The following is a 27,954-nucleotide window of genomic DNA, read 5'->3' on the forward strand; positions in this document are numbered from 1 at the left end:
TCTAGCCTAGCTGTTCCCATCTCTTCCTTCCACACCCACCTCCTCCCTGCAATTTAACGACTCTTACCCAAGTGTTTTCAGCAGAGGGCTTGGCTGCTTAGCATAATACTGAAGCTGTCTAGACGTCACATTCTCAGAGTTCTCTGCCTTAATTGCTCTCTATATTCAACGGCCAGTTGAAGGCGTGGTCTGAACTTGCAAAAAAAAAAAACCCCACATGATGTTCTTGAAAAAGAAAACTAGCAACAACAAAGAGCTCTTTTCAAAAAGATTGAATTTAATCATTATACTCCAATATGACCAGGTATAAACAGAAAGTAAAATTTGTCCCAATATACTAGTTAGATTAGAAAAATCTTTGAGGAATGATAAGAATAGAAACTGACTCATTTATAGAGATGATGGCTTGCTAATAATTTAAAGACATAAATAGCACGGAATCGTTGAGATTTGGTAGGTCATGAGGTTTCTTCAAGGTATATTTAAAAAAAAAAAAAAAAAAAAAAAAAAAAAAAAAAGGAGGAGGTTCATGGCTCTGCTTCATTCGAGATTCATTTCAGCTGGTCGTCACGTCTGCATGTTTCCGTTTCGTTACACCGTGCCGTTACTGAAGCCCGTGGGATTCTGGGATTGCCAGCGCCACAAGTCTTCACCTAAGACAAATAAGTGGACATGAAATGATATAATCAGATTTGTGTTCCAACACACAAAGAGATTAAAGAGATTGTCTAGAGATTAAAAGAAAAAATAATAATAAAAAATTATTTTAATTCTGTGGGCTTTTCCCCCTCCACATTAATTTCCCCAACATAAAATTAATTTTATTCATATTTTAAATATAAAAAAAGTGAAGAATATGGTGAGCTGCAGGAATTACAACCCTATCATGTCTTAAAACATTTTAAAGTTTAAAACAAGTAATATGAGGGATCATTTTACAAATGTTCATTTAACAAAACCAAAATCAGACATTTTCATGTTTGTCTGCATTTTTGCTTATATACGCCGATCCAATGTTTTGTCATCCACCACAGTTACTCTTTCAGCATGATATTTACTGCACGCATTTTAAATATTAAATATAATATTTAAAATCGAAGCGATGGAAAATTCCTTTTTATTCCGGCTATAAAGGTAAATCATTTACAAAAATGTATTTAAACGTATTTATATAGTCAGCTCCAGAGTTGTTGGCACTCAGGATGAACTTAAAATAAAATATTAAACTGAGAACAAGTTTCATGTTCATAATAATTTGTAGAGGTACCAAAAAACTGAGACACTTTAAGGATTTTTTTTTTCTTCACAGTATAAATTGACTTCAATTTAGGCTTAGATTTCCCATATTTTCAGTGTTAAGGGCGCCAATAATTCTGGAGCTGCACATTTTGGGGAAAAAAAAAAAAACCCTGCACATTTGCATTGAATTGAAAGAAGAAAGAAAAAAAAAAACCCAGAAAAAAAAAGAAAATGGCAGTATTTTGTTATACTCCTATAGAACGAAGGTAACGGCAGCATTCATACGTACACATCCTCTCTAGGCCAAAATCTGCCTTCCAGCCGAGCTCCTCCTCTGCCAGGCGAGGGTCTGCATAGCATGAGGCGATGTCTCCGGTCCTCCGGGGGGCGATCTCGTATGCAATCTGCAGAGAAAAACAAAACAAAACACACGTTTCATAAGCAGAGTGTTTTCTAATGTCCGTTTTAGTTTTATATTAAACTAAGCGCTCACTCTTCAACTTGTTTTAGATAACTAGGGAGTGTGGACTGTATGCTAGCATAAGTTGAATCTAATAATAGATTTTAAATAATAGAAGTCCTTTACGCGGACAGCCCGGTGACACGGCAATCTGGAATGGTAACGTTTTCCTCAGATGTGTTCCTAAGAAAAGATCCAGCGTGACTAAAATGACACAGTATTAACGATTAGCGTTAGATGCTAAATGAATGTCCGAGTTCCGCCCATATTGAGAAACGTGAACATTGCTACAAAACTCAGAATTCCATAAATTGAGATTTTCCTCTTATCTTTAAGTAGCACAAGGCTATGCTGTTTACGGCTGATGATCTGGAAACTCTGGTGAACACGTGACCCCGATTGTTATTCTAATACGTACTAAATTCTAGACTCTAATGATAAAGGTTACGTCACGCTAGCTAAGCTAATTAGCGATCGAGGAAGTCGCGTACACATTCTACCTAAATCAGCCAAGCGAGCTAAAACCAAACAAACATGACCTGTATCTTCGTCTACATGTACGTTAAAGTATGCTGTTTGTCATGTTAATGTAGCCAGTGTTCAATCTAATTTAATTACCCAGTCGTTTATTTGCTTAATTTACAAAGCAATAGCGCTTAGCCATTTCTCAACTCTTATGTCTCGCTACACTACGATTGCTACAATGTATAACACTTAAAGGGTTTTCGGTCGTGCCTATGAGGCTCCAGGTAGAACATTTTAAAGAAGCCGAGAACCATTATTTATCGAATGAACCATTTAAGGACCCTCTTCCCCCTAAGAATGTACCAAGTACAAAGGCCGGACAGGTTTTAAGTAAAAAAAAAAAAAGACACCACAACCACTGGCTCTAAACCATATGCACACCATCAATTAGACTTACTACACTCTTGGAACATTTAGAACTCTTAAAAAGCTCTTTGGTTGATACGAACTACTAAAGAACCATAAAACAAACATTCTCTAAGAATATGCCAAGAGAGTATGGGTAAAATTTGAACATCTGGCAGGTCCTTGGTATTAAGAGTTTCACACACTTACCAGGTTAATATGTACACTATTGGTGGTGGTGGTGGTGAGGGTTCTACTTGGAACCCTTTCTGGTAAGAAAACACTGTTGAAAGGATCTACACAAAATCTTTAAGGGTTCCCCTAGAGGAAAAACCAAGAACCCTTAAGGTTAAATACTTACTTCTCTTCCTGAAGCCTTCTCCATAGCCTTCACCATCTGTAACACCGAGTAGCCAGTACCTGTACCCAGGTTATACACCTGTACAGAAAGAGAAAGAAATAGCTTAAAGGAATACAACAAACAGGAAACGGTTCCCTGTTCTGAGAAAAGAACATTAACTCCAAACTCACTTATAATGGAAGTCTGAGGGCGGCTGCAGAAATCTGCCAAAGTACATTGACCCGAGACACATTTTTGTACACCACCTTCATTTTTTTTGCAAATAATCCCCTTTGCAGCAGCGTCCTTACGGTGTACGCGATTGTATGCTAGCAACTAGCAAAATGAATTAAGACGATGAAGGACACAGGCGGCGTAGAACCGCTACAGCAGCTCGACTCGATGGTTATTGTCCCCAAGAAGGAAGGGTCGTTACGGATGTGCGTCGACTTCATGATCAACCGTCTGCAAATTTGATTCATACCCAATGCCTTGTATTGACGAGTTGTTGGAGTGGATTGGCTCCAACAAGTGTAATTGTAGAGCTGATGGTGGATTAATACAAAAAAAAACAAACAAGAAAAACCCCTCGGGAAAGCGTACAGTAACTGGAACTACTTTTTTTTTACTGTATCGCTCCAGTGTTGGAAAGTAATAATGGAGAAAAGTCTACAAGAATATTTTTGGTACGCGCTTTCTCTCATGTCGATCGTTCGATCACCTTTACTCCTGCAGTGCAATGGCCAACGTTTAGAACACTATGTGTCCAAAAGTTTGTGGACACCCGATCATCACGCCCACGTGACTCCTCCACACAGTCGGAAGCACACAGTTGTATGCTGTGGCATGACACTTTCCCTTCACTGGAACTAGGACGCCCAAACCTGCTCCAGCATGGCAAGGCCCCTGTGCACAAAGCGAGCTCCATGAAGACATGGCGCGTTGAGGTTGGAGTGGAAGAACTCGAGTGTCCTGCACGGAGCCCTGACCTCAAACCTTTAGCATCGACTGGAATGTCGAGTGCACCCCAGGGCTCCTCACCTGTCAAAGCCTTCCCAGAAGAGTGCAGCTTTATTATAACAGCAAAGGGGGATAAATCTGGACTGGGATGTTCAACAAGCGCACGTGGGTGTGATGATCACGTGTCCACATACTTTTGGCTGTATAGTGTATTTTAAACATTTACTAAGTTTACAAAAAAAAAAAAAAAAAAAAAAAAAAAAACACCCCTAGACTTCCATTATAAGTGATTTTGATGTAAACAGGTGTCCATTGTGATCCCACGTCTGCTACGGTAATATTTAGAAGATAGAGATTCGGATAAAAGAGAAATTCCACCTTGCAGCCACAGCCGTCCTTCAGCTTCTTCAGGGCTGCAATGTGTCCCTTTGCCAAGTCCACCACATGAATGTAGTCTCTCACGCCTACAAGGAAAGACAGATTGTAAAGCAGACGTGCATCACGTGACCGACTTTACACACTCACCATCAGGACCTGCGTTCTTGTACCTGTTCCATCGATCGTCTTGTAGTCATTTCCAAACACGCTGAGATGCTTTCGTCTCCCGACGGCAACCTGAGACACCGAAGAACAACACATCACCCATTACTGAAACCATCCTGAATCTGGACGCTTGAAGAAAACGAAATAGGTTTTAATGTGGACAAATCAGAGGTGTAGCTACAGGGGGGACGGATTTGGGTTTCAACCCCCCGGAGATATTTTAAAATCGTCCCGTATGCTTATTTGTCCAGAGCAGCTGATTATTTCCCTGGCTAATAACAGCAATTGAGCTATAACGATGGACAAATTGGTCTTCGTTACGATTCCTCCATATTTAAGCCTCCCCAGATGTCAAATGAATGCATCCCTTAGTGTATTAAATCTCATTTTATTGGCTAGCAGGTGCTATGGTGAGAAACAGGATGAGCCGATCAGGACCCCGTTTTGGTTTGAAATCTACTAGCCAGCTAGGTACACTCTCCAAAATGCAGATCGATTAAATCTGAACTAAATGTGCTCTGATTGGTCAGAAAGGTTTACCTGGGCAACATATGGTAGAAGGTTGTTTGGGATTCCCTGAGGATCTTCACCAATCTGGCCCGAGGTGTGAGCACCAATGGGGTTGAAGTACCTGAGCAACACGGCATTCCAGTCCTGATGGAGGTATTCGATTAGTGATGAGTTTGGAGTATTGAACTTTCTTTCACTTTCACACTATCCGTCGTCCCCCAGATGATTACGGGTTCCCTTCGGAGTCCGGTTCCTCTCAAGGTTTCTCCCTCGTATCATCTCAGGGAGTTTTCCCTCACCACCGTCACCACCGGCTCGCTCAATAGGGATAAATCCACACCCTTAAACTCTCTACCCTGTGTTTATATGTTTCTGTAAAGCTCCTTTGAGACGACGTCCACTGTTAAAAGCGCTACACGAATAAAATTGAATTGAATTATCTGATGAGCCGAATCAAATGAAGTTTACCGACGTGCCATGAACTGTCATGCGATTCAATTCAATTCGACTCATATAGCGCTTTTAAAAGTAGATACTGTCGCAATGCAGCTTTACAGAAATCCAGATGTAGATTTAAATCCCTAACGAACAAGCCAGAGGTGACGGCGGTGAGGATACGCTCTCCGAGACGCCATGAGGAAGAACCCTCGAGAGGAACCAGAACCCAAAAGGGAACCCGTCCTCCTCTGGGTGACGACAGCAGATAGTGGGATTATAAGACATGTGTAGAAGAGCCAAGTCAAACAGTACTAAGCGTGTACGAGCAGATTAGGAGTAAGAATCCTGGCTGGGATGAGCAACAGGACAGTCTCTTAGGTGGCTCGTTTGAGATCTTGGTGGCATTCTTTTTAAGAGTCAAACACTGCGATTACACACACACACACACACACACACACACACACACACACACACACACCTTTTCTGCATTGCACTGGTCCCGGATCATCTCCTCGATGAAGAACTTGGTTTTGCCGTAAGGGTTTGTACAGCCTCCAGCCGGGTGCTGCTCGTCGATGGGGAGTTTCTGAGGATCGCCGTACACTGTTGCCGAACTACTGAACACTATATTATGCACCCCATGGGCTTGCATCACCTACAACACACACGGAGACACCATTACTCTGTTTACGTACAGTTTCTGGTGCTTGTCTTTTTAAATTTTTTTTAAACCCCTCGTTTTTTAAGCACCAGTGATACTGGCGAACTTCTCAGCAAGGCAGCACTGCAAAGGAATGAAGTTCACCTCCAGCAGGTTGATGGTCCCCGTGAGATTCACTCTGTAGTAGCGTAGCGGCTGCTCCACCGATTCCCCCACAGCTTTCAGCCCGGCAAAATGCATCACGGCGTAGAACGAGTTCTGGAGATCAGAGACAGACGATATAGTCGTGTGATATCACCACCTGAGGGTGATGACATTAAAACAAATATGTATATCGTAATCAGGACTGAACTCCAATCTCAAAGCGAATCGCTCGTACATCTCCAAACGTGACCGATCCGCGTCCGAGTGAAACCCTGACAGGGCCGAGTTACGCGTCGTATTATAACGTGCGTTCTTGTACGGCTCATGAAGCGCGGATCTCCAGTAGTACAACTGGTGTTTAAACACTGAGGGATCCTGGATTAATAACCGGGTCCATAAGAAGTTCCACTCTGAGGAATAACGGCTTAAAAAAAAGAAAGATCGAAAATAAACCTTCATATACAGAGAATACGTGCAAATTCTATACCACAGAACTCCATAAAAGGGAATATGGGTGTGTCTTTGAGTATATATTATATTATAAATGACATATATATATATATATGGGAGTACTGAAATGGGAAGCAGTAAGTCATTGGCGTGTATTTCATTTAATTTTTTTACACTAACACAATTTCTTGATTTCTGAGAAAGCCTCATCGTTTTGAGTGCAATTATTTAATTATTTCCAACAGCTGGGTGCCTAGTTAAAGATATTTTAAGGTCACCAGTTCCTCTGAAAATATCTCAGCTGCTTTGGTGTCTGCTTTTTTTTTTTAATTTATTTTTGTAACTTCTCCTGTTTCTTTCCTCCACTTCGCTGACGAAACACCTATAAACCTGACCCGTAACAAAAAACAGAGCGCTCCAAACAAAGTGCACGCTGCAAATCGATACATACGTTCCACTGGAATTAGCAGGTGGAAGTGTTTCCAATACGAATGAGTTGGGGTTTTTTTTTTTAAACGGCTTTTCTGGATGATCTAATTTCACCAGCTTATGTGAGAAAATGATGTACAGCTTTTATTATCTACCTCAAGCAGACAGAGAGACAGACAGATAGACAGCTGTGAAGATATAGAAACAGATGGAGGCTGATGGAAATAGAGACACAGACAGGTAGATAATGAGAGAGCAGGACAGACAGACAGAAAGGCAAAAAAAATGTATGGGTGGGTAGACAGACAGGTAGATAAACAGATGTAAAGACAGCTAGGCAGACATACAGACAGAAAGCCAGGTGGATAAAGAGACGGACAGACAGACAGACAGGTAGATAAAGAGATGGACAGACAGACAGACAGGTAGATAAAGAGATGGACAGACAGACAGACAGACAGAGACAGACAGAAAGCCATGTGGATAAAGAGATGGACAGACAGACAGACAGACAGAAAGACAGGTAGATAAAGAGATGGGCAGACAGACAGATACAGAGACAGACAGAAAGCCAGGTAGATAAAGAGATGGACAGACAGACAGAAAGCCAGGTAGATAAAGAGATGGACAGACAGACAAAAAGCCAGGTGGATAAAGAGATGGACAGACAGACAGAAAGCCAGGTGGATAAAGAGATGGACAGACAGACAGAAAGCCAGGTGGATAAAGAGATGGACAGACAGACAGAAAGCCAGGTGGATAAAGAGATGGACAGACAGACAGAAAGCCAGGTAGATAAAGAGATGGACAGACAGACAGAAAGCCAGGTAGATAAAGAGATGGACAGACAGACAGATACAGACAGACAGACAGAAAGACAGGTAGATAAAGAGATGGACAGACAGACAGACAGAAAGACAGGTAGATAAAGAGATGGACAGACAGACAGACAGACAGACAGACAGAAGGACAGGTAGATAAAGAGATGGACAGACAGACAGAAGGACAGGTAGATAAAGAGATGGACAGACAGACAGACAGACAGACAGACAGACAGGTAGATAAAGAGATGGACAGACAGACAGACAGACAGACAGAAGGACGGGTAGATAAAGAGATGGACAGACAGGGAAACACACAGACAGGTAGATAAACTGCTAGAAAGACCGTCAGACAGACAGAGAGCCAAGAAAATGATGTAGAGCTTGTATTCTTATTGGCCATTAATGCAGGAAAATGTTTATACTAGGACTCCGAGATGCAAAGTGTAGTTCGTTAAAAGATGTGATACAGAAGCGCATTCAGAACTGAACGTCGCAGCGGATACGCTGCCGTGTGCGTGCGTCTATTCAGCCGTGTTAAAGGACAAAACGCATTAACCTTCGTGTTTTATGTTTAGACAGAAAATAAAAAGTGATTACACGCAGGGGCCGAAGCCATTTTTCTACATTAAGCGACACAAGACGGAGGAACGGATCAGAGCCGGGCAGGAAAACAGATAAAAAGGAGGAAAACCTGAAGAGAGACAGACAGGCAAGCAGACAGCGAGACAGACATGGGTTAACACGCAGGCAGACAGACAGGGATGAGAAAATCGTTCGTACGAGCAAACAGGTAGACGGGAAAACAGACAGTCAGACAGACAGACAGCACAGAGCAGAACAGGCAGACAGACAGACCAGAAAATGTACAGACAGACAGAGAGGCACAGGAAAGACCTGTGCAGATAGACAGACAGGAAAATGTGCAGTTAGACAGATAGGAAAACAGGCAGATATACAGACAGACAGGCAGAAAGACAAGAAAATGTAAAAAAAAAAAAAAAAAAAAGACAGACAGGCAAGGAAGCAGATACATAAACAGGCAGGAAAACAGACAGACAGACAGACAGACAGGCAAATAAGCAGATAGACAGATTCAGATAGACAGATTCAGAAAGGCAAACAGACAGATATACAGACAGGCAGAAAGACAAGAAAAAGACAGACAGGCAAGCAAGCAGATACATAAACAGACAGGAAAACAGACATTCAGACACCAGACAGACAGACAGACAGACAGACACACAATAAGTAGAACTTGAGATCTTATCATTTTGAACGTAGGTTGTTTTTATCGTTCGATAATTAATCTGAATCACATTTAAACGGTATTCAAGCAGGGGCGTAGATCCTCTCCCCTCAGCCTCATGAATTCAGTATAAAATAAAGACAGTGTGTGTGTGTGTGTGTGTGTGTGTGTGTGTGTGTGTGTGTGTGTGTGTGGTTTTTCTCCCCCAGACCTGGCTGAAGATTTTCTCCAGGCCTGGTTTGTCCAGCAGGTCCAGCTCCTGAAACTCAATCTTGGTGTTCAGAAACGTCTCTATCCTGCGCAGGCTCTCGGGGAGCTCGTTTTCTCCTCGGTGCAAAAAACACACCGGGCCAAATAAACATCACGTGTGGAACAAAATCATCATCAACCACAGACACGTGAAGAAGAGGAAAACTAGAGCAAAACAACCGCAGACAGGACGGTATGGAGAGAGACAGACACGACAGGTAGACAGATGGACAGACAGTGAGATGGACTGATGGACAGACCAGACGGGTAGATAGACAGAGACAGACAGACAGACAAACAGGTACATAAAGAGACAGGAAGATTTACAGATAGACGTGTAGATAAGCAGATAGAGAGACAGACAGATAGACAGCTGTGAAGATATTGAAACAGATGGAGACTGATGGAAATAGAGAGACAGACAGGTAGATAATGAGAGAGCAGGACAGACAGACAGAAAGGCAAAAAAATGTATGGATGGGTAGACAGACAGGTAGATAATCAGATGTAAAGACAGCTAGGCAGACATACAGACAGAAAGCCAGGTGGATAAAGAGATGGACAGACAGACAGACAGATACAGAGACAGACAGAAAGCCAGGTGGATAGAGAGATGGACAGACAGACAGATACAGAGACAGACAGAAAGCCAGGTGGATAGAGAGATGGACAGACAGACAGATACCGAGACAGACAGAAAGCCAGGTAGATAAAGAGATGTATGGATAGATAGACAGACAGACAGACAGACAGGGAAACACACAGACAGATACAAAGACAGCCAACCAGACAGACAGGTAGATAAAGAGATGGACAGACAGACAGATACAGAGACAGACAGAAAGCCAGGTAGATAAAGAAATGGACAGACAGACAGATACAGAGACAGACAGAAAGCCAGGTGGATAGAGAGATGGACAGACAGACAGATACCGAGACAGACAGAAAGCCAGGTGGATAGAGAGATGGACAGACAGACAGATACAGAGACAGACAGAAAGCCAGGTAGATAAAGAGATGTATGGATAGATAGACAGACAGACAGACAGACAGGGAAACACACAGACAGATACAAAGACAGCCAACCAGACAGACAGGTAGATAAAGAGATGGACAGACAGACAGATACAGAGACAGACAGAAAGCCAGGTAGATAAAGAGATGGACAGACAGACAGACAGGTACAGTCAGGTAGATGGAAACAGAGATACAGATGGACAGACAGACAGCTCAGTTATATTTGACGTCGTAACCAGTGTAAGTTGTATCTCCATGTGTGCAGAAAAATAGGTTTCATCATGAAGGACACAGTGAAGATATCTGGTCCTATCTCTGCTCCCCGCCTCTGAAGGACAAACCCTGCGTCAGGAACACAAGGAAACTCATTTCTCACAGCGACCTCGGCTTTCGAATCTCATTTACACTGGCGTGTAGTGTTCCTCTGTCTGATCTCTGCAGTGCGGAGCGTCCTCTCGTCACAGGGAGGGATAGACGGGCAGAGGGATGGACAAAGAGACAAACGTTGAGACGGACAAGGAGACAGACAGAGACGAAGAGAGAGAGACAACCGAGACACATGCAGAGACAAAGAGAGAGAGAGAGAGAGACACAAAAAGAGACCTGGAGAGACAGACAGACACACACAGAGAGAGAGAGAGACAGACAGACAGACAGACAAAAAGAGAGATGGGGAGCCAGGCAGCAAGACAGACAGTTAGACAGAAAGACAGACAAAGAGAGGTGGAGAGACAGAGAGAGAGAAAGACATGGACAGGGACAGACAAAAATAGAGATAGAGAGAAACAGACATGCAGAAAGACAGACAGACAGACAGACAGACAGTGCAGCTTATGACTAAATAAAAAAAAAAAAAAGTAAAAACCAGATTAAAGAGTTAAAAAAACAAGATGTAGAACACAATACAGAAATGTGGGTCCACCAAAAAGCTTCATTTAAACAGGTAAAGGGTGAGATGAGGTTAAACACCCACGCACACACGCGCGCACACACGCACACACGCGCACACACGCGCGCACACGCACCATTAGGCCGTCAGGTTTCACCTCCTTACCTCGTACGGCGTTGCTGAAGTTGTCGATGACGACAGGCTGGTATCCCGCCTCGATCAACTCCACCACACAATGGCTGCCTATATAACCCCCTCCCCCTGTCACAAGCACCTTCTGTGCCATGCTGGCAGCCTGCAACACACACACACACACGCCTAAAAATTCTGTTGACATAAGTTATAAAGGCTGCGTGGGTGTGCAGTTGTGTGTGTGTGTGTGTGTGTGTGTGTGTGTGTGTGTGTGTGTGTGTGTGTGTGTAACCTGTCCACACCTCAGGTGAACAACGTGGCCTTTTTATAGTCGTCACGTCAAAATCCCATCCCTTCACACTCCGCGCTCTGTAGACGTGTACGCACGGAAGCCGACCCACGGAACCAGTTTACGACTCGGCGAGGCGAGGCGAGGCGAGAACAAAAATGAACTTAAAAGTTCTTCTGGTGTTAAACTACTTCTTTAGCTGCTATTGCACTCCGTTCGCTCGAAATCCAAAGTACCGAGTCCAAACGTACGCGATTAAAGTTCAAACTCGAACTGTATCATCAGCCACGTCGCTTCTGCGACTATTTCCTTCCAAACGTTCGCATTCTGGGAGGCGTGGCCTACACGGGGCGGAGAGATACCACGACACAATGACTGAATTAAAGACCTTTAAAACCATTTGTATTAAATATATACACGTGCATGGACGTATAAAGCGTATATGTACTGTGGAAATCACGTCAACTCATTTTGTACCTTACCGTGTGTTTACGGCGAGTTTATATGAATATCGAAACGCTCGTTCTAATACGTTATCGTTTCTATAGTAACCGCTCCTTCACATGGACTTGAATAAAAAAAATGAATAAAAAGGGTGTGACTGTTGATATGGGCTGCTGCGGTGGTCGTCGTCGTCGTCGTCGGTATTATTATCGTGAGGTTTTCTGTAAGGACGTGTTTATTTAACATTTCCGGAAGGAGTCTCCAGTGTCAGCGCTTTGAGGTAAAGGTGTAACTTTAAAGAGGAGTTTACGCTTTAGGTTTTTCTTACTAACACGACAAGCTGCTTTTGATTTAGTCTTATTTCAAACGTTTCAAAAGAGAGAGAGGAGAGAGAGAGGGAGAGATAGAGAGAAAAGAGAGAGCGAGAAAAGAGAGAGAGAGTGAGAGAGAGAGTGAGAGAGAGAGAGAGACAGAGAGAGAGGAGAGGAGGGAGAGCGAGAGAGAGAGAGGAGAGAGAGAAAGAGAGAGAAGAGAGGAGAGAGAGAGAGAGCGAGAGAAAGGAGCGAGAGAGAGAGAGGAGAGGAGGGAGAGAGAGAGGAGAGGAGGGAGAGAGAGAGGAGAGAGGAGCGAGAGAGAGAGAGGAGAGAGAGAGAGAGGAGAGAGAGGAGAGAGGGGGAGAGAGAGAGGAGCGAGAGAGAGGAGAGAGAGAGAGAGAGGAGAGAGAGAGGAGAGGAGAGAGAGAGAGAGAGAGAGAGAGAGAGGAGAGGAGGGAGAGAGAGAGAGAGAGAGAGAGGGGAGAGAGAGGAGAGAGAGAGGAGCGAGAGAGGAGAGAGGAGAGAGAGAGGAGAGGAGGGAGGGAGAGGGAGAGAGAGAGAGAGAGAGAGAGGAGAGGAGGGAGAGAGAGAGAGAGAGAGAGAGAGAGAGAGAGAGAGATGTGTATAGCTGATTCACTTCCACGCCAGTCTTTTCAGAATGAAATGGTTCCAAAATGAGCCGAATTACATTACTGTTATATTTGATATTAATTATAATGATTATTTTTAAAGGTAATGTGTTGTAGTGTACAGGCATGGTTAATAACAGAACATAAGTGGATATCTATTTTTAATAATAATAATAATAATAATAATAATCTTATCATAGAATAGAATGCACAAGGATAAAATAAAAAGGTTAAAAAAAATACAAAAAGGAAAAAAAAAAATCAGTGCATGTGTAAATGAGTCGAATATAAAATTCTAACCTTCACATCCTTCTCTAAAATACTATTCAAGCCTTTCATTACTAGTTCATTATTTCCATGTGTATAAAGAACAGCTGTCCAGGTGTCAGTTATCACTTTACAATTAAAATACACACCAGGACAGGTAGCTTTCAATTCTACACCTAAAACAAACAAACAAACAAGCAAACAAACAAAAACACTCACGAAACTTTCGAAGCGGAAAACTTCTCAGATGTGAACTCCAGAGATCGTAAACAGCGCTCTAACTTCAGGAATCGCGAAATAACCATCCACTACCTGCTCTCAAGTTTATCCAGCGTTATTTCTTCCGCATCCGTATTCCGGAAACAAACACGCCCCTGCGCCATGATTGGTCGCTGATTGGACACTCAATGTTGCCGTAGCAACTAGACTACTTAACGCGGATATAAATATAAACTGTGAAACTCGCGGGTTTATTTAAAAATACATCGATATCACTTTTTATTTATTATTTTTAGCGACATATTTGTCTGCATTTATAACTGATTAGAGGACTGCTTCCGCGTCTGAATGGACCAGCCAATCAAAGTGCAGGAAGGCGGGGTTTACGGAAAACGGGTAGTTTAAGAACACAAGAAGTTTATTCATTCGCGCTTCCGGCATTTCATGGAGACGTGGAGAGCTGTGAAGCAACTATGACATCACCGCAGATCCTGGTTAGTGCTGCACGTGGATTTTAAAATAAAGGTGTCTCCAACAACCTATTATTATTATTATTATTAGTTATGCTTGGTTATATTTCATGACATAATTGGTTTTATTTTTATCCTTTACGTACACTGGACATGAAAATACAACCACAATAAGGTCATCAATGCATCAATCTTTGATCTATTTAAGAGAAATAGAAACAAATCAAATTTTAAAATACAACCAAACAAGCAATTATATTCCTAAATAATATATATATATATATATATATTATGAGAAAAATTGACCTGCTCAAGCAAGCAATCAAGCTATGTATATTTTAATAATCTCACTCAAAAGAGTATTAAATACATATGAAATGTCTAGGTTAAATATATAAAGAATTATTTTTTATAATAATTTACAGAAATGGGAAATCAGCCTAGTTGATATATTGAGGATATAGACTGACGACAGCTTTTATTATGAAGTACAAATCATATAGTGAAGTAAAAAGAAACGAGACCAGCACGAGCTTCTTTTCCATGTGATCAGTCACGTGCTGTATATAAACCCGGAAGTATCACATCAACGAACACTGCAGGAACGAAACTTTTCTTTTTCTAAGCATATGCACCCATGTTGACTTTCTACCCTTGAGTAAATATTCTAATCCGACTCTCCGTTGTAATATATTTTCGTGTCATTTGTACAACCAGATTTCTTTAAATATTAGTCCTAAGAAGTTCGTCTCTTTTCAGTGAGTCATATCATTTGACTCGGCTCACCAGTAAGAATAGAATCGACTCTTTTGGCTCCCGATCCCAACCTGTGATTTTTCTTCTTGTGGCCGAAAGATTTCGGTTTATGTAATCTTACACTATCTATCAATTAATTAATTAATTAATTAACAATTTAACGAAATCAGATATGCAGACTGATCCTCCTTGTCATGCCTCATTCACAAAACTAAAGAGTCAAAACACTCGACTCATGAGTCACATTATCGAACAGCTGAGATGTTGAGGGTTTTATGGACGCATTTTGATTCAGTTACACTGCAATATTAACGGCATTGCTTACATCTACAAATATATAAAGTAATAAATAAAATACATAAACCCCCCCCCCCCCGGCCAATACGTATATGCGAGTCGGTTCAAAGAACCGACTCGTTCGAAAACTACAATAATTGTATAATAAGCGCTGGAATATTGTATACATTGTACAATTGCTCCTGGAAGAATAACAGTAGGCAGTGGAAGTAAATAACATTGATTATATCTTTACAATGGCACCTGTCAAGGGGTATGATAGTATTTAATAGGCAGTAAGTGAACAGTCAGTACTCCATAAAGGCCTGACCTCACAACTTCCATCCATCCATCCATCCATCTTCTATCCTTTTATCCTTTTCAGGGTCACGGGGAACCTGGAGTCTATCCCAGGGAGCACTGGGCAGAAGGCGGGGTACACCCTGGACAGGGTGCCAATACCTCACAACTTACAGGACTTAAAGGATCTCCTGGAACATCTTGGTTCCAGATATCACAGCACACCTTCAGAGCGCTTGTGGAGTCCATGCCGTGACGGGTCAGAGCTGTTCTGCTGGCACAAGGGGAGGGGGACCTACACGATATTAGGCAGGTGGTTTAAACGTTATGGCTGATACATACTGGTACATACTCACAAAACCTCAATATTGAATGTATATAACTCACAACATGATCACTAATTAGTAGGTACACCAGCCCAAGACATGATAATGAAAATATTTCTTTATTAATAAATGTTATTGACTTTGGCACAAGACTGAAGTTTTAATATGTACATCACATGAAAGGCACTTTAACAGTCACTTTATGGTATTTGTTAATACACGAGTGTTGGAGTTCAGCACACTGTCAGCAGTAATGCTGGTGATTTTATTTATTTGTTTATTTGTTTGTTTGTTTGTGAAGCTCACAAAAGTAAGACATGCCATTATTCAGAAGTCCACGTTCCACACATTGGATGCTATGAAAGCTGTACATGAACAAAAGTTTGGAGATCTTTGTAACTGCAAAAAAACCAAAACAAAACGATATTGTGGTCATTGAGAGCTGTTTCAGTGAAACCAATCCAATAGCGGCACTTTTAGAGAAGACTCTAAGAGTGCGTTAACAACAACACACAGTCCTGACTGAAATCCCGAAATCCTAGACTTGTCGATACTCGAAGACGCTTATCAGTGCTCATATCTTTGAGAGTGCCTCACAGTAACCTCACTACTTCCAAATGCAAGCTTTAACACAGAGTCCAGGCCAGAAATGGCTGATTTGGCCAAGTCACAGGTGCCTCTGAGTCAGCAAGGGTGGGGTTTAAGTTACACTTGAGTAGCTAAACGTATGGTGATGGTGTTAATGATCAGATAGCATGGTATCTAAACGCAGGACTGCGCTAACGTTTGTAAACACACGCTAACGATTTAACCTAGCTAATGTTTGTTTTTGACGTGACGCCGTATGAGCACCTGTATTTGTGAATATCTGCGGATTTGCATCCGTTATATCTGTTCCTAGCCTTCACACTTGAGGGCGTGAGCGATGTGACGATGTATGAGCATCGGGCTACGCGATGTCACAGGATATTTTACAGACAATTTTGCATTTATTATTATAAGTATTTATTTAATTTTTTTTTAAATAGTAACCGATTCCACTGTTGACAAGTAGCTTATAGGGTGACCCCCCCCCCCCACACACAAATTCTTTAATTTGTCCAATCATTCCTTGTAAAATAGTTGTTTTTGATTTGTACATGCTAAACAACAACAACAACAACAACAACAAAAACAATTGCGAACTTAGGATTTTTAATCACATCGCCCTAGATCGGTCGTAAAAACCCAGCAAAAACAAAACGCTGTTAAACGGATCGAAAAGTGTGCAATCGTTATACGATGTGGTGAAGTTTTCCGCAAGGAGATATATAAGGTGTATTTGATATTTATGGGGCGGAGTCTCCGGGGTCGGGGCAGTCGGGAGGGACTGTAAAAGAGAGGAAAAACCGAGAGGCTGGTGAAGAAACGACTGTCTGTATCTGCTATAACGTAAGTGATGACAGGAATGAACTTGCTTCCTGGACGATCCACGCCATTAAACGTAGCTATAAGAAGAAGAAAAATAAAATAGTCTGATGTGTCATTTTGTAATAACTAAAATTGGTATTTGGTGGAAAAATGCTGTGGATTAAGAGGAATAAAACACTGTGGGACTTGCTGTTCCAGGAAAAGAATCGACTTCTGTGTGATGACATTAATTCGGCTTCATCACGCCTATCCGTTGCGGATTATTTTCCTATAACAGCACGCTCCCGAGTGCAACACTAGCACAGTTCTTTCATTATATGCTCAAGTTAAATGTTCCTCTTTTTAAATCAATGTTAAAAACAAAACCCAAACATTTCCCATTACTAATTTGCATCACAATATTATTGGCTTTTTTGGGATCCACTGGCACTCAGGACTGATCTCCATTTCTGTTTTTTTTTTTTTTTTTTCCCACCATCCGATCGTTTCTCCACACGGTGGAGCTCAGACGCGAAGCCGGCTCGTGGAACCGATCTCGCTGATGTCCGACGAGAAGTTTGGAACGGTTTTCAAACGACGCCAGAGCTCCAGAAAAACCAGGAGGAGAATTCTAAAACCTTCCAAAGAGGTCACATCTCAAAATGGCGGTATATGCTCTCCACGTATCCCAGAACCCTTTGCCAGTCGGGGCCTTCGGACTTCATCATCTCGTCTGAGGTCTTAAAGGAAACACAGGTGGAAAAACAGGCCTCGTTACGAGCTCGGGATTCAGCGTGTACATCGGATCGTTGCGAAAACTGACCTTGTAGCGACATAGAAAATGGAAATAATGCATTGGATGCACAGTATTAGAGCACTGACATCATGAGAACATGGAGCATTAGTATTATCAGTATTCTCCACGGACATGGAAAGATAATCATGGAATTTATCGTAGCACGTAGAGCTTTATGAGGGACTATTACGGTTAATAAAAATGCCATGGTACGATAAAAAAAAAAAAAAAGTAGGTTGAAGTTCACAGGCCTCAGAGAAACCAGTGCAGGGATCTGAGGAGTGTTTTATAAGGAGTATGATGACTCACCAGTGACGCGGCGATTCCCAGACTCTCTCCTGTCTGAAATGCCAGCAAGAGGTTTTCTTTCTGAGGACAGAACCATCATCATCATCATCATCATCATCATCATCCATCCATCTTCTATACCGCTAATCCTTTTCAGGGTCACGGGGAAACCTGGAGCCTATCCCAGGGAGCATGGGGCACAAGGCGGGGTACACCCTGGACACTATGGACACTTTTGGAAACGCCAATCAGCCTACCATGCATGTCTTTGGACTGGGGGAGGAAACCGGAGTACCCGGAGGAAACCCCCGCAGCACGGGGAGAACATGCAAACTCCGAAACCCCCTCATCATCATCATCATCATCATCATCTATTGTTCTCTCTCTTATAGTTAATAAGAAACAGCAACGTGTAAACCCTTCTGTCAGAAAAACCTAAAGTTACAGCGTTACCTCTGACACTGGAGACTCCTTCCGTAAAAGTCCAATAAACATCTCCTTACGGGCAACTTATATCACCGTATCAACAATTACACTTGCTCCGTTACTATAGAAATGATAAGTGCATTAATATAAACCTGCGATCTGCAGCTGAGCTACTGTCAGACCTGCTGGTAGAGAAAATCAATCGACACGTTCCGCTGTCCAATCAGAATCCAGAATTCGGTGATGACTCGTGCCGACCCAAAGTTTCTACAGTCGGAAGTAAATGTCCCGATCCTTTCCGTTGGTCTGAGGTCGTTCTGTACGTGGTGTTCGTTAGTGTTCTATACGGTGGAGAGTATATGAGCGTGTGTTACCTTGTTCTCCGGCCTGAGCGTGTTGTAGGGAATGTGTGATGGGAGGTAACTATGGTACACGGCACAGAAAGCCAAGCCGTCCATCCAGCTACTGCTGAAGTTCGTGATCTCGATGTTCTGGGAAATGCAGACATATATATATATTTATATTTATATATTTATAGATCCAGTTTATTTCAGTTATTTTGCCGTCTTTACACTGACACAGGACTGTCTTCATCTCACGGTCAGAGATTAGATCGTTCCCAAATCAACAGCAGCACAGGTTTCTTTGTTTCGGTTTGATTTCCTGTGACTCCGCCCTCGCCTAATCGTTGCTTATTTTAATCGCGTCCGATTGTTTTCACGTCTAATCTGACGAGGAAACTGTCGGCAAGTTACAACATGCAGGGAAACGTCTTCAGGACCGAGTCGTTAAAACTTTGCTGTTTATGGCTAACATGTCAAGCTGTGCTATACTGTAAACGATAACAGGGACTTGTATTACGGACGTTCTACGTTAAATGTAACTATAAACGGATAAAAAAGTATGACGTGTCATTCACTAATTCATCGAAAGGCCGTTATAGGAAAATAAGGAATGTTACTTCTGACTGAGCACTTCGATTTGATTTCGATTCACATTGCTCATCGTTTAGCTCTAGTCGTACACGTACCTTGTATCCGCTGGTTCGGTTCTGACTCCAGCGCAGGAGCGAGTTGCGTTTGGATCCGCCGTGAAGCCTGAGCAGCTTACTGAAGTCCTCCTGAGGCCTGGAGAAAGACGAAGCATCCTTTGGTTTGACCGTAACTGTAACTCACACGCTCTGACGCATTGTTGCTTTATTTATACGATGTACGAGATCTTTATAGAGGTTTTAAACGTCCTCCATACAGACCCCGAGTTCATCCCGAGACGTTCCGTCAGAACGTGCGAACGTCCCCGACTTTAAAATGGAATCGGGTGCTCGGTGACCTCCACCGTGAGTCGTGAGAAAGTTCCGGAACGTATGGAGGTGGCGGTTCGGGTTGTGGTGGTTTTGCGAGTAAAGCACGAGAAGGGCGTAGCAGGAGTTGAGAAGCGAGACAGGAAGAGAAAAACAAAAGGAGGGTCACACTCACTTTATCTTGCTCGTTTTGTTTGGAGAAAGGTCTATAACAGGAGACGGGTGTAAAGATGGATTGTCCTCCTTTTTATCTATTAAACACACACACACACACACACACACAGAGTGAACTTTTACATGTTTTGAAATTCAGAAAATTAGCAGCATTGTGTGTCAGTTATTTACCTTTGTATAAATTAATCAGGTTATCATGCAGGTCCACATTCCTCTCTCTGGATGGAGTGGTCTGAAATAACCACAGGATATTTTACCAGACGCACGTTCCACGTGGTGAATAGAATACATTCTGTTACATGAATGATTAAAAACACGGATCTGTTCTTACTTTCTTCACAGGGTTTGGGATGAGTGCTAAAGACGTCTGGGATGTACCATTTACTAGGCTGGCGGGGGACGCTGACTGCTTTCTGCAAAACAATGGCGTGTACCATAAAAATGGTGTGGCTTTGTTTGGACAAGAACCAGCTAATTCATTGTTCAGGAGCTTGAGATAAAAACAGTGAAGCATTTATTTAGAACTAAGAGAACTTAGTCTGCTCTGGGAGGTTTCATTTATTTGAAGGAAATTGTCCTCAGGGCCCTATATTCCCATGGTTCCATGTTGTAAGTGCCCTATATTCTCATGGTTCTATGTTCTAACTTCCCTATATTCCCATGGTTCTATGTTAAGTGCCCTATATTCCCATGGTTCTATGTTAAGTGCCCTATATTCCCATGGTTCCATGTTGTAAGTGCCCTATATTCCCATGGTTCTATGTTCTAAGTGCCCTATATTCCCATGGTTCCATGTTGTAAGTCCCCTATATTCCCATGGTTCTATGTTCTAAGTGCCCTATATTCCCATGGTTCCATGTTGTAAGTGCCCTATATTCCCATGGTTCTATGTTAAGTGCCCTATATTCCCATGGTTCCATGTTGTAAGTGCCCTATATTCCCATGGTTCTATGTTAAGTGCCCTATATTCCCATGGTTCCATGTTGTAAGTGCCCTATATTCCCATGGTTCCATGTGCCCTATATTCCCATGGTTCCATGTTCTAAGTGCCCTATATTCCCATGGTTCCATGTTCTAAGTGCCCTATATTCCCATGGTTCTATGTTCTAAGTGCCCTATATTCTCATGGTTCCATGTTCTAAGTGCCCAATATTCCCATGATTCCATGTTCTATGTGCCCCATATTCTCATGGTTCCATGTTCTAAGTGCCCAATATTCCCATGATTCCATGTTCTATGTGCCCCATATTCCCATGGTTCCATGTTCTAAGTGCCCAATATTCCCATGATTCCATGTTCTAAGTGCCCAATATTCCCAGTGCCCTATATTCTCAAGGCTCCATGTTCCCCTGGCCAATGTTCCCAAAACCATATATTCCCATGGCCCAATAATCACAAAACCGTACATTTCCACGGCCCGGTGTTGACAAAACCGTTATTTCCAAGCCTCTATGTTCCCCAAACCCTATATTCCCAGGGCTCTATATTCCCATGCTCAAGTATTCCATCAAACCTTATTTTCCCAGGGGTCAATGCTCCCAAGGCCCAATGTTCCCATAAAACCCTATATTCTTATAGCTCAATGTTCCCAGAGAACTATGTCCAGAAGCCCCTATGTTTCTACAGCCTTATAAACAAATGGCCTAATGTTCCCAAAACCAGTCCAAGGACTCCATATTCCCAGGGCCCTGCGATACTAGAGCCATGTAGTTCTAGAAATCTATGCTATGTGGATCCTATATTCCAGTATAACCAGTATGCCCTTATGATGCGACAGGGATTTCCCTGAGGGGAATTGTTGAACAGACGTCATTAAGAGTGTGTTAAATGCAGTAATGGAACACAGTCATAGTTATGGAGAGACTCTAACACACCCACACACACACCACATCATCTTCTCTTTAAATGCACCAACTGGATGGAAACTCCATTATGGATCTCCTTATACTCACTTTAGTTTTTCTGTAGTTCCTGCCTCTTTCTCTTTTCTCTTTTCCTCTCCTGTCCTTTGCTCATCCCCCCGTCTCTCCATTGTGTTCCTTACACACCCTTCTGTCGCCCCCTGCTGGCTTGGAGTCTCTGTCCTTTGGCTGAGTCTTTGTTTGCTTTGCATGAGCTCTGCTTTTAGGCGCTCCACTTGACCTTCGACCTCTCGCTGGCCCTGCTGGGAGTCGGTCAGCTTCCTCTCCCAGTCCTCCCGTGCCTCTCGGAGCGCGCTCAGTTCTTCTTCGGCTTCGGCTCTCAGCCGGTCGGCCACCACCAGCGCCACCTGCAGGTCAGACTGGAACTGCAGCCACTCGCTACGCTCTGTCTGGACACACACAGAACACATAAACACACCCACACAGGAAGTGTTTGTCTTCAGTGTGTTAGAAAATACACCACATTCAGCTTCAAGAACTCTCAGACTGACAGGTGGATCAATGAGTATCGGAGACACGGACCAATAGACAGACAGAACTATAGGCAGACAGACAGGTAAACAGACAGATTGAATAACAGGCAGATCCAACAGACAGGCAGACAGACATACAGTTGGTAGACAAGCAGGCATACAGTAGATAGACAGACAGAAAAACAGACAGACAGACAGGCCGACTCACACAAAGATGGACAGGCAGACAGATAGACAGACAGGCACAGAGACCCACAGAGAGACGGGCAGACAGATACAGTACGTAGAAGGATGGACAGACAGACGGGTAGATACAGTAGACAGAAAGATATACAGAGAGTGAGACAGATAGTATGTAGACAGGTGGACAGACAAACATAAAGACAGATAGATATGACAGACAGACAGGCAGGCAGACAGACAGAGAAATAGATACAATAGACAGACAGACAGACAGACAGACGGTTACGGTAGATAGGAACGACAGACGTATAGGTGGAAACATAGACAAGCAGATAGACCTACAGACAAACACACACGGAGAGAAAGACAAACAGGCAGATAGAGAGACAGACAGACAGACATAAAGACAGATACAGTGGACAGACAGACAAGTAGATAAAGAGACAGATAGATACAGTAGACAGACAGATAAACAGGCAGGCCAAGAGATAGACACTGTAGATAGACAGATCCACACACAGACAAATGGACAGATAAATAGACAGACAGACAGATAAATAGATAGGGCAGATAGACAGGCAGACATTAAGACATACAGTTGACAAACAGAGAGACAGAAAGACAGAAGGGTCTGAGACGGAATGATTGTTTTATTCAGCGTGATATCGGTTAGAATTAAGGTCTTTAATCAGACGTTTCCGGTTGAGTGAACGCTGGCGTGTTTTTCCGTCGCTGCTCTCTGGTTTTGGTGTCATTTTAAAATGACTCTTTGGAACGATTTTTAAATTTTTTTTTTTGCATTTTATGGATTCTGGACTTTCCTTTGTGTGTTTTTGAGCACCGTGGACTGATTTCCTGATTTCTCTGTGCAGTTGAAAATCTCATTGGCCTAACCGCAAGCCCGTGCTATCTATTCTGAATGGTACAGTAGCCGGCATTCTGGCGAGGAATTGAACGCTGCTGGCTGATACCTGTTAGATGGGCTTGAAATGATGATCCATCTTAGGCAGTTTGCTCGGGTCAGGTGGAGTTTTATCATTGTTTTTCCTCTCTGGCAGACGAATATCTGCTGGCGGATTTCGGGCTTGTGTCTTGATCATTTTCTGCTCAAATCCTCATCTCTAGACTTACAGCGTCCGGATGGTTCTTCTCGTCTCCCTGCTGGAATCTACAACCAGGTGTGCGGCCTCGGGAATTTTTACGTCGTCCACGGTATGTTCATCGAGGATCTCGTCGTAATCGTCTCAAGTCGACATCGGCTCAGGATCTCATTACATCCCGGCAGTCTGCTCCTCGTTTCAACCCGGCTCCTCAGCCCAGCTCTCTGATTTAATCTGACGGATGGAGCGTTCGAGCTGTATGATGGATGTTCTTCCTGCACGTCTTTCGAAAGAGGTTTTCGAAACTGTCAGTCCACTTGTGACGACCATTATTAATAGCTCGTCAGCTCCCGGAGTTGCTGGGAAAAGTTGTTTATGCACACTTATATTCTCATTTGAATTTTTTTTTTATATTTTAGACGAGTTCCAGTCAGGTTTGAGATCTTTACACGGTGCTGAATCTGCCCTGTTAAAACCTACCAATGATATTTTAACGTCACTTAACTCTAGCACTTTTGTTGTGTTGGTCTTATCGGATCTTAGCGCTGCCTTTCATACTATCGACCATAGTGTTCTTTTAAATCTTAGAGCCTGTGGTCGGTATCAAGGGTCTGGCTTCGCATCTTATCTGAAAGATAGGACTTTCGCAGTAAACACTGGGAATTTCTCTTCTTCCTCGGCCCACTTATCGTGTGGTGTTCCTCAGGGCTCCATATTGGGTCCTCTGTTGTTTTCCATTTATATGCTTCCCCTGGGTTCTATGGTTTTTTTTTTTTACCCCCGGAAATATGATATTTAGTTTCACTGCTATGTCGATGATACCCAATTATATTTGCCAGTTAAATCAAATGGCATAAGTCCTTTCGGGTCGCTTTTTAAATGTCTTGAGGACATCAAATGGCGGATGGCGAACAACTGTCTGCAGCGAAATGAAAGCAAAACTGAAGTCTGAAGTTATTTTGGGCTCCCGTACTGTCTCCTCAGCTCTTGAGGCCTAGTTAGGTCACCTAGGAGTCATTTTTGACTCAAACAGATCAGCGCTGTAGTTAAGGGAAGCTTCTTTCATTGAAGATCTATTGCAAAGTTAAAACAGTTTCTCTCTAGAAAAGACCTAGAACCTGTGAGTCATGCTCTTGCTACATTCTCTATACAAATGACTGTCAGAGTCCAGTCACCACCACTCATTACTTTAAATATGCAGACGATACTGCAATTCTTCCATTGCTAAATAAGGACAATGATTCGTTTTTGGACTATCAACGCTCCCACAGCACATTTTAGTACATGGTGTGATGATAACTTTCACCACCCTAATATCGCAAAGACTAAGGAGCTGGTTTTTAGCTCTTCCAAAGCACCGACCCATCCTTCCAGTGTTACCATTAACGGGGAGATGGTTGAAAGGGTGGAGCATTTCAGATATCCGGGCATTACATTACACTGGATAAACATCTCAACTTCAATCAGCACACTCTAGGTATTTACAAGTGCTGTCAACAGAGACTCACAGTTATTCGTAAACTTAAATATCTGTCCGTCCAGCCTAGTCTGCTTCTTCTTCTGTATCGAAGTATTATTGAACCGGTTCTTATGTATGATGCCATTTGTTTTTTTTTTTTCTCCATATGCTAACAGTTACCGATAAGAACAAACTAATTTGGCGAGAAGAACGATTGGTATTCGCACCCCTGATTTATCGGACCGTGTCATTTCATGTACGCTCCGGATGATCCAGACCACCCGCTTTATCAATATTTCAACCCCCTTCCTTCTGGACGCAGGTATAGACTACCCATGTGCAGAAAGGCCAGCTATGGTAAGAGTTTTGTTCCCATGGCTATATGCATACTATGCTCTGGCATTTGTTGTATGATCCTGATGTTTTCTTTGTGTTCATTCTATGTCTGTGATTGTTTTTGATGGTTTATATGTACGGTGGTGTTGGGTTTCTTTTATCTACGCACCCACGGTGGGTATAAATAAAAGGATCTATCTATCTACATCACGGTTGGACTACTGTTATTCTTTGTATGTCGGCCTTCCTCAATCTGCCTTATCTCGTCTGTAGCGCGTGCAAATTATTCTTTGGGTTATAACGTTATTTAACGTGATGGATTCGAATGTTTCGGATCAGCGCCTGTCGTCCACTGTTAAATGTGCTTAATACATAAATCTGCCTTGACTTTTAATAGCTTCAGGACTTTTATATGAATAAAAAAAAAGTGTACATCTGAATCAAATGAGTTCATCGTAATAAGAAGCATCGCTGTTTATTAATCACGCATGAATCACGGAGAATAAAGGTGCTGCTCTACAGTTATTTCCCTCTTGGCCATGTAACATGATCTTAGACTGAATATCCCACGAACAGAAACTGACCTGAGATCTGCTGTTCTTTACTGAGACCATCTGAATCTAGTTATGACTTTCTCCATTGTAATGCATGTCAGCGTTACACACGGCTACGGCACTGCACGTGATCAGTCTGGGGTGGGAAATACTAACGAGGACGGGAGTCCACACTGGTGTCTAATTACCGACATGACCAATAACCAGTGAAAAGTACAGAAGATGTGATACGACTTAGCGTTTATTATTCTTTGCTGCGTTTATATATTGTACCCAAACCCCAACCAGCTCTGCAGATGGTTTTGCTGGTTTCACAGATATGCTTGAGTTTCAACATCACCTGTATATTGACTCTAGATGAGGACCTAGGAAGCCACACGTACACACACACACACACACACACACACACACACACACGCTCGTTCCCCAAACACTTTCATGCAGAGACTAAATGCAAATAATGTAGGCAGGATGTGACTCACAAATGAAAACACACTACTCAAATGACACGCTCATTCACATCGAAAGAAAAACTGAGCTGAGAGGCTAACTAGCAAGCGAGAAACGGCTGACGATGAAAAACGGTGACACGATCAGTGCGCTAATGTCAGGACAATATGTACACATCATCATTATATCTAAAAATCTATTTATTGATGCGTGCGGCAAACATGAAAAGGGTTACAGCGAGAAGGACGTGGGACATGAAAGAGGCACGCGCTTCTGTTATCTAAAGTTGACCTTTGACGTTGAGCCAATGCAATACAAAATCGCAAACCACATGCTGTCGTGACTGCCTGGTTTAGAACTGATAGCGAGGAAAACAGTCACTGAGGAGGAGGAGGATTAACGAGGAGAGGAGCGTTAATGAGGAGAGAGAGGAGTGTTAATGAGGAGAGAGAGGAGTGTTAATGAGGAGAGAGAGAGGAGTGTTAATGAGGAGAGAGAGAGGAGCGTTAATGAGGAGAGAGAGGAGTGTTAATGAGGAGAGAGAGGAGTGTTAATGAGGAGAGAGAGAGGAGTGTTAATGAGGAGAGAGAGAGGAGTGTTAATGAGGAGAGAGAGAGGAGCGTTAATGAGGAGAGAGAGGAGTGTTAATGAGGAGAGAGAGAGGAGTGTTAATGAGGATAGAGAGAGGAGTGTTAATGAGGAGAGAGAGGAGTGTTAATGAGGAGAGAGAGGAGCGTTAATGAGGAGAGAGAGAGGAGCGTTAATGAGGAGAGAGAGAGGAGCGTTAATGAGGAGAGAGAGAGGAGCGTTAATGAGGAGAGAGAGGAGTGTTAATGAGGAGAGAGAGAGGAGTGTTAATGAGGAGAGAGAGAGGAGCGTTAATGAGGAGAGAGAGAGGAGCGTTAATGAGGAGAGAGAGAGGAGTGTTAATGAGGAGAGAGAGAGGAGTGTTAATGAGGAGAGAGAGGAGTGTTAATGAGGAGAGAGAGAGGAGTGTTAATGAGGAGAGAGAGAGGAGTGTTAATGAGGAGAGAGAGGAGTGTTAATGAGGAGAGAGAGGAGTGTTAATGAGGAGAGAGAGAGGAGCGTTAATGAGGAGAGAGAGAGGAGCGTTAATGAGGAGAGAGAGAGGAGCGTTAATGAGGAGAGAGAGGAGTGTTAATGAGGAGAGAGAGGAGTGTTAATGAGGAGAGAGAGAGGAGCGTTAATGAGGAGAGAGAGGAGCGTTAATGAGGAGAGAGAGGGGTGTTAATGAGGAGAGAGAGAGGAGTGTTAATGAGGAGAGAGAGAGGAGTGTTAATGAGGAGAGAGAGGAGTGTTAATGAGGAGTGTTAATGAGGAGAGAGAGAGGAGTGTTAATGAGGAGAGAGAGAGGAGTGTTAATGAGGAGAGAGAGAGGAGTGTTAATGAGGA

The 27,954-nt window shown here is 42.8% G+C and overlaps 2 protein-coding genes across 4 annotated transcripts in view; both read right to left on the bottom strand.

Annotated features, from left to right (window-relative positions):
* Positions 1 to 497: 497 nt before the first annotated feature.
* gale (UDP-galactose-4-epimerase) lies at positions 498 to 13,724 on the bottom strand. 3 transcript variants are annotated; one of them, XM_053633438.1, is made up of 11 exons: positions 13,564 to 13,724; positions 11,435 to 11,564; positions 9,326 to 9,438; positions 6,166 to 6,279; positions 5,839 to 6,015; positions 4,953 to 5,066; positions 4,418 to 4,484; positions 4,248 to 4,333; positions 2,931 to 3,008; positions 1,529 to 1,643; positions 498 to 653 (listed from the first exon to the last, which is right to left on the bottom strand). In XM_053633438.1, the coding sequence occupies exons 2-11, from the start codon at positions 11,553 to 11,555 to the stop codon at positions 592 to 594; spliced, it is 1,047 nt and encodes a 348-aa protein (XP_053489413.1). In that variant the 5' UTR covers positions 11,556 to 11,564; positions 13,564 to 13,724; the 3' UTR covers positions 498 to 591. The 3 variants fall into 3 exon arrangements, with proteins under 3 accessions (XP_053489413.1, XP_053489411.1, XP_053489412.1); XM_053633436.1 differs by having other exon boundaries at positions 9,326 to 9,441; XM_053633437.1 differs by lacking the exon at positions 13,564 to 13,724 and adding an exon at positions 11,704 to 12,215 and having other exon boundaries at positions 9,326 to 9,441.
* A 3,637-nt stretch (positions 13,725 to 17,361) lies between these two features.
* The window catches only part of si:ch211-195o20.7 (cytospin-A), a 29,414-nt gene continuing 18,821 nt past the window's right edge, over positions 17,362 to 27,954 (bottom strand). Inside the window, exons 5-12 of the mRNA XM_053633121.1 lie at positions 22,017 to 22,375; positions 20,396 to 20,477; positions 20,236 to 20,296; positions 20,066 to 20,141; positions 19,621 to 19,717; positions 18,965 to 19,081; positions 18,186 to 18,245; positions 17,362 to 17,820 (exon numbers count right to left, since the gene is read on the bottom strand). Of these exons, the coding sequence (XP_053489096.1) occupies positions 17,731 to 17,820; positions 18,186 to 18,245; positions 18,965 to 19,081; positions 19,621 to 19,717; positions 20,066 to 20,141; positions 20,236 to 20,296; positions 20,396 to 20,477; positions 22,017 to 22,375 (942 nt within the window). The 3' untranslated portion in view covers positions 17,362 to 17,730. The remainder of the gene's footprint in view (positions 17,821 to 18,185; positions 18,246 to 18,964; positions 19,082 to 19,620; positions 19,718 to 20,065; positions 20,142 to 20,235; positions 20,297 to 20,395; positions 20,478 to 22,016; positions 22,376 to 27,954) is intronic.

This window comes from Ictalurus furcatus, chromosome 9, assembly GCF_023375685.1.
Source record: "Ictalurus furcatus strain D&B chromosome 9, Billie_1.0, whole genome shotgun sequence".
In the NCBI taxonomy this organism is placed as follows: Eukaryota; Metazoa; Chordata; class Actinopteri; order Siluriformes; family Ictaluridae; genus Ictalurus; species Ictalurus furcatus.

Coding starts and splice junctions, on each gene's coding strand:
- gale (XM_053633436.1), bottom strand. CDS start 11,555: ATGGCACAGAAGGTGCTTGTGACAGGGGGAGGGGGTTATATAGGCAGC. Junction 1,644..2,930: donor AGAAGGCTTCAGGAAGAGAA/GTAAGTATTTAA, acceptor TTTTCTCTGCAG/ATTGCATACGAGATCGCCCC. Junction 654..1,528: donor TTTTGGCCTAGAGAGGATGT/GTACGTATGAAT, acceptor TATTTGTCTTAG/GTGAAGACTTGTGGCGCTGG.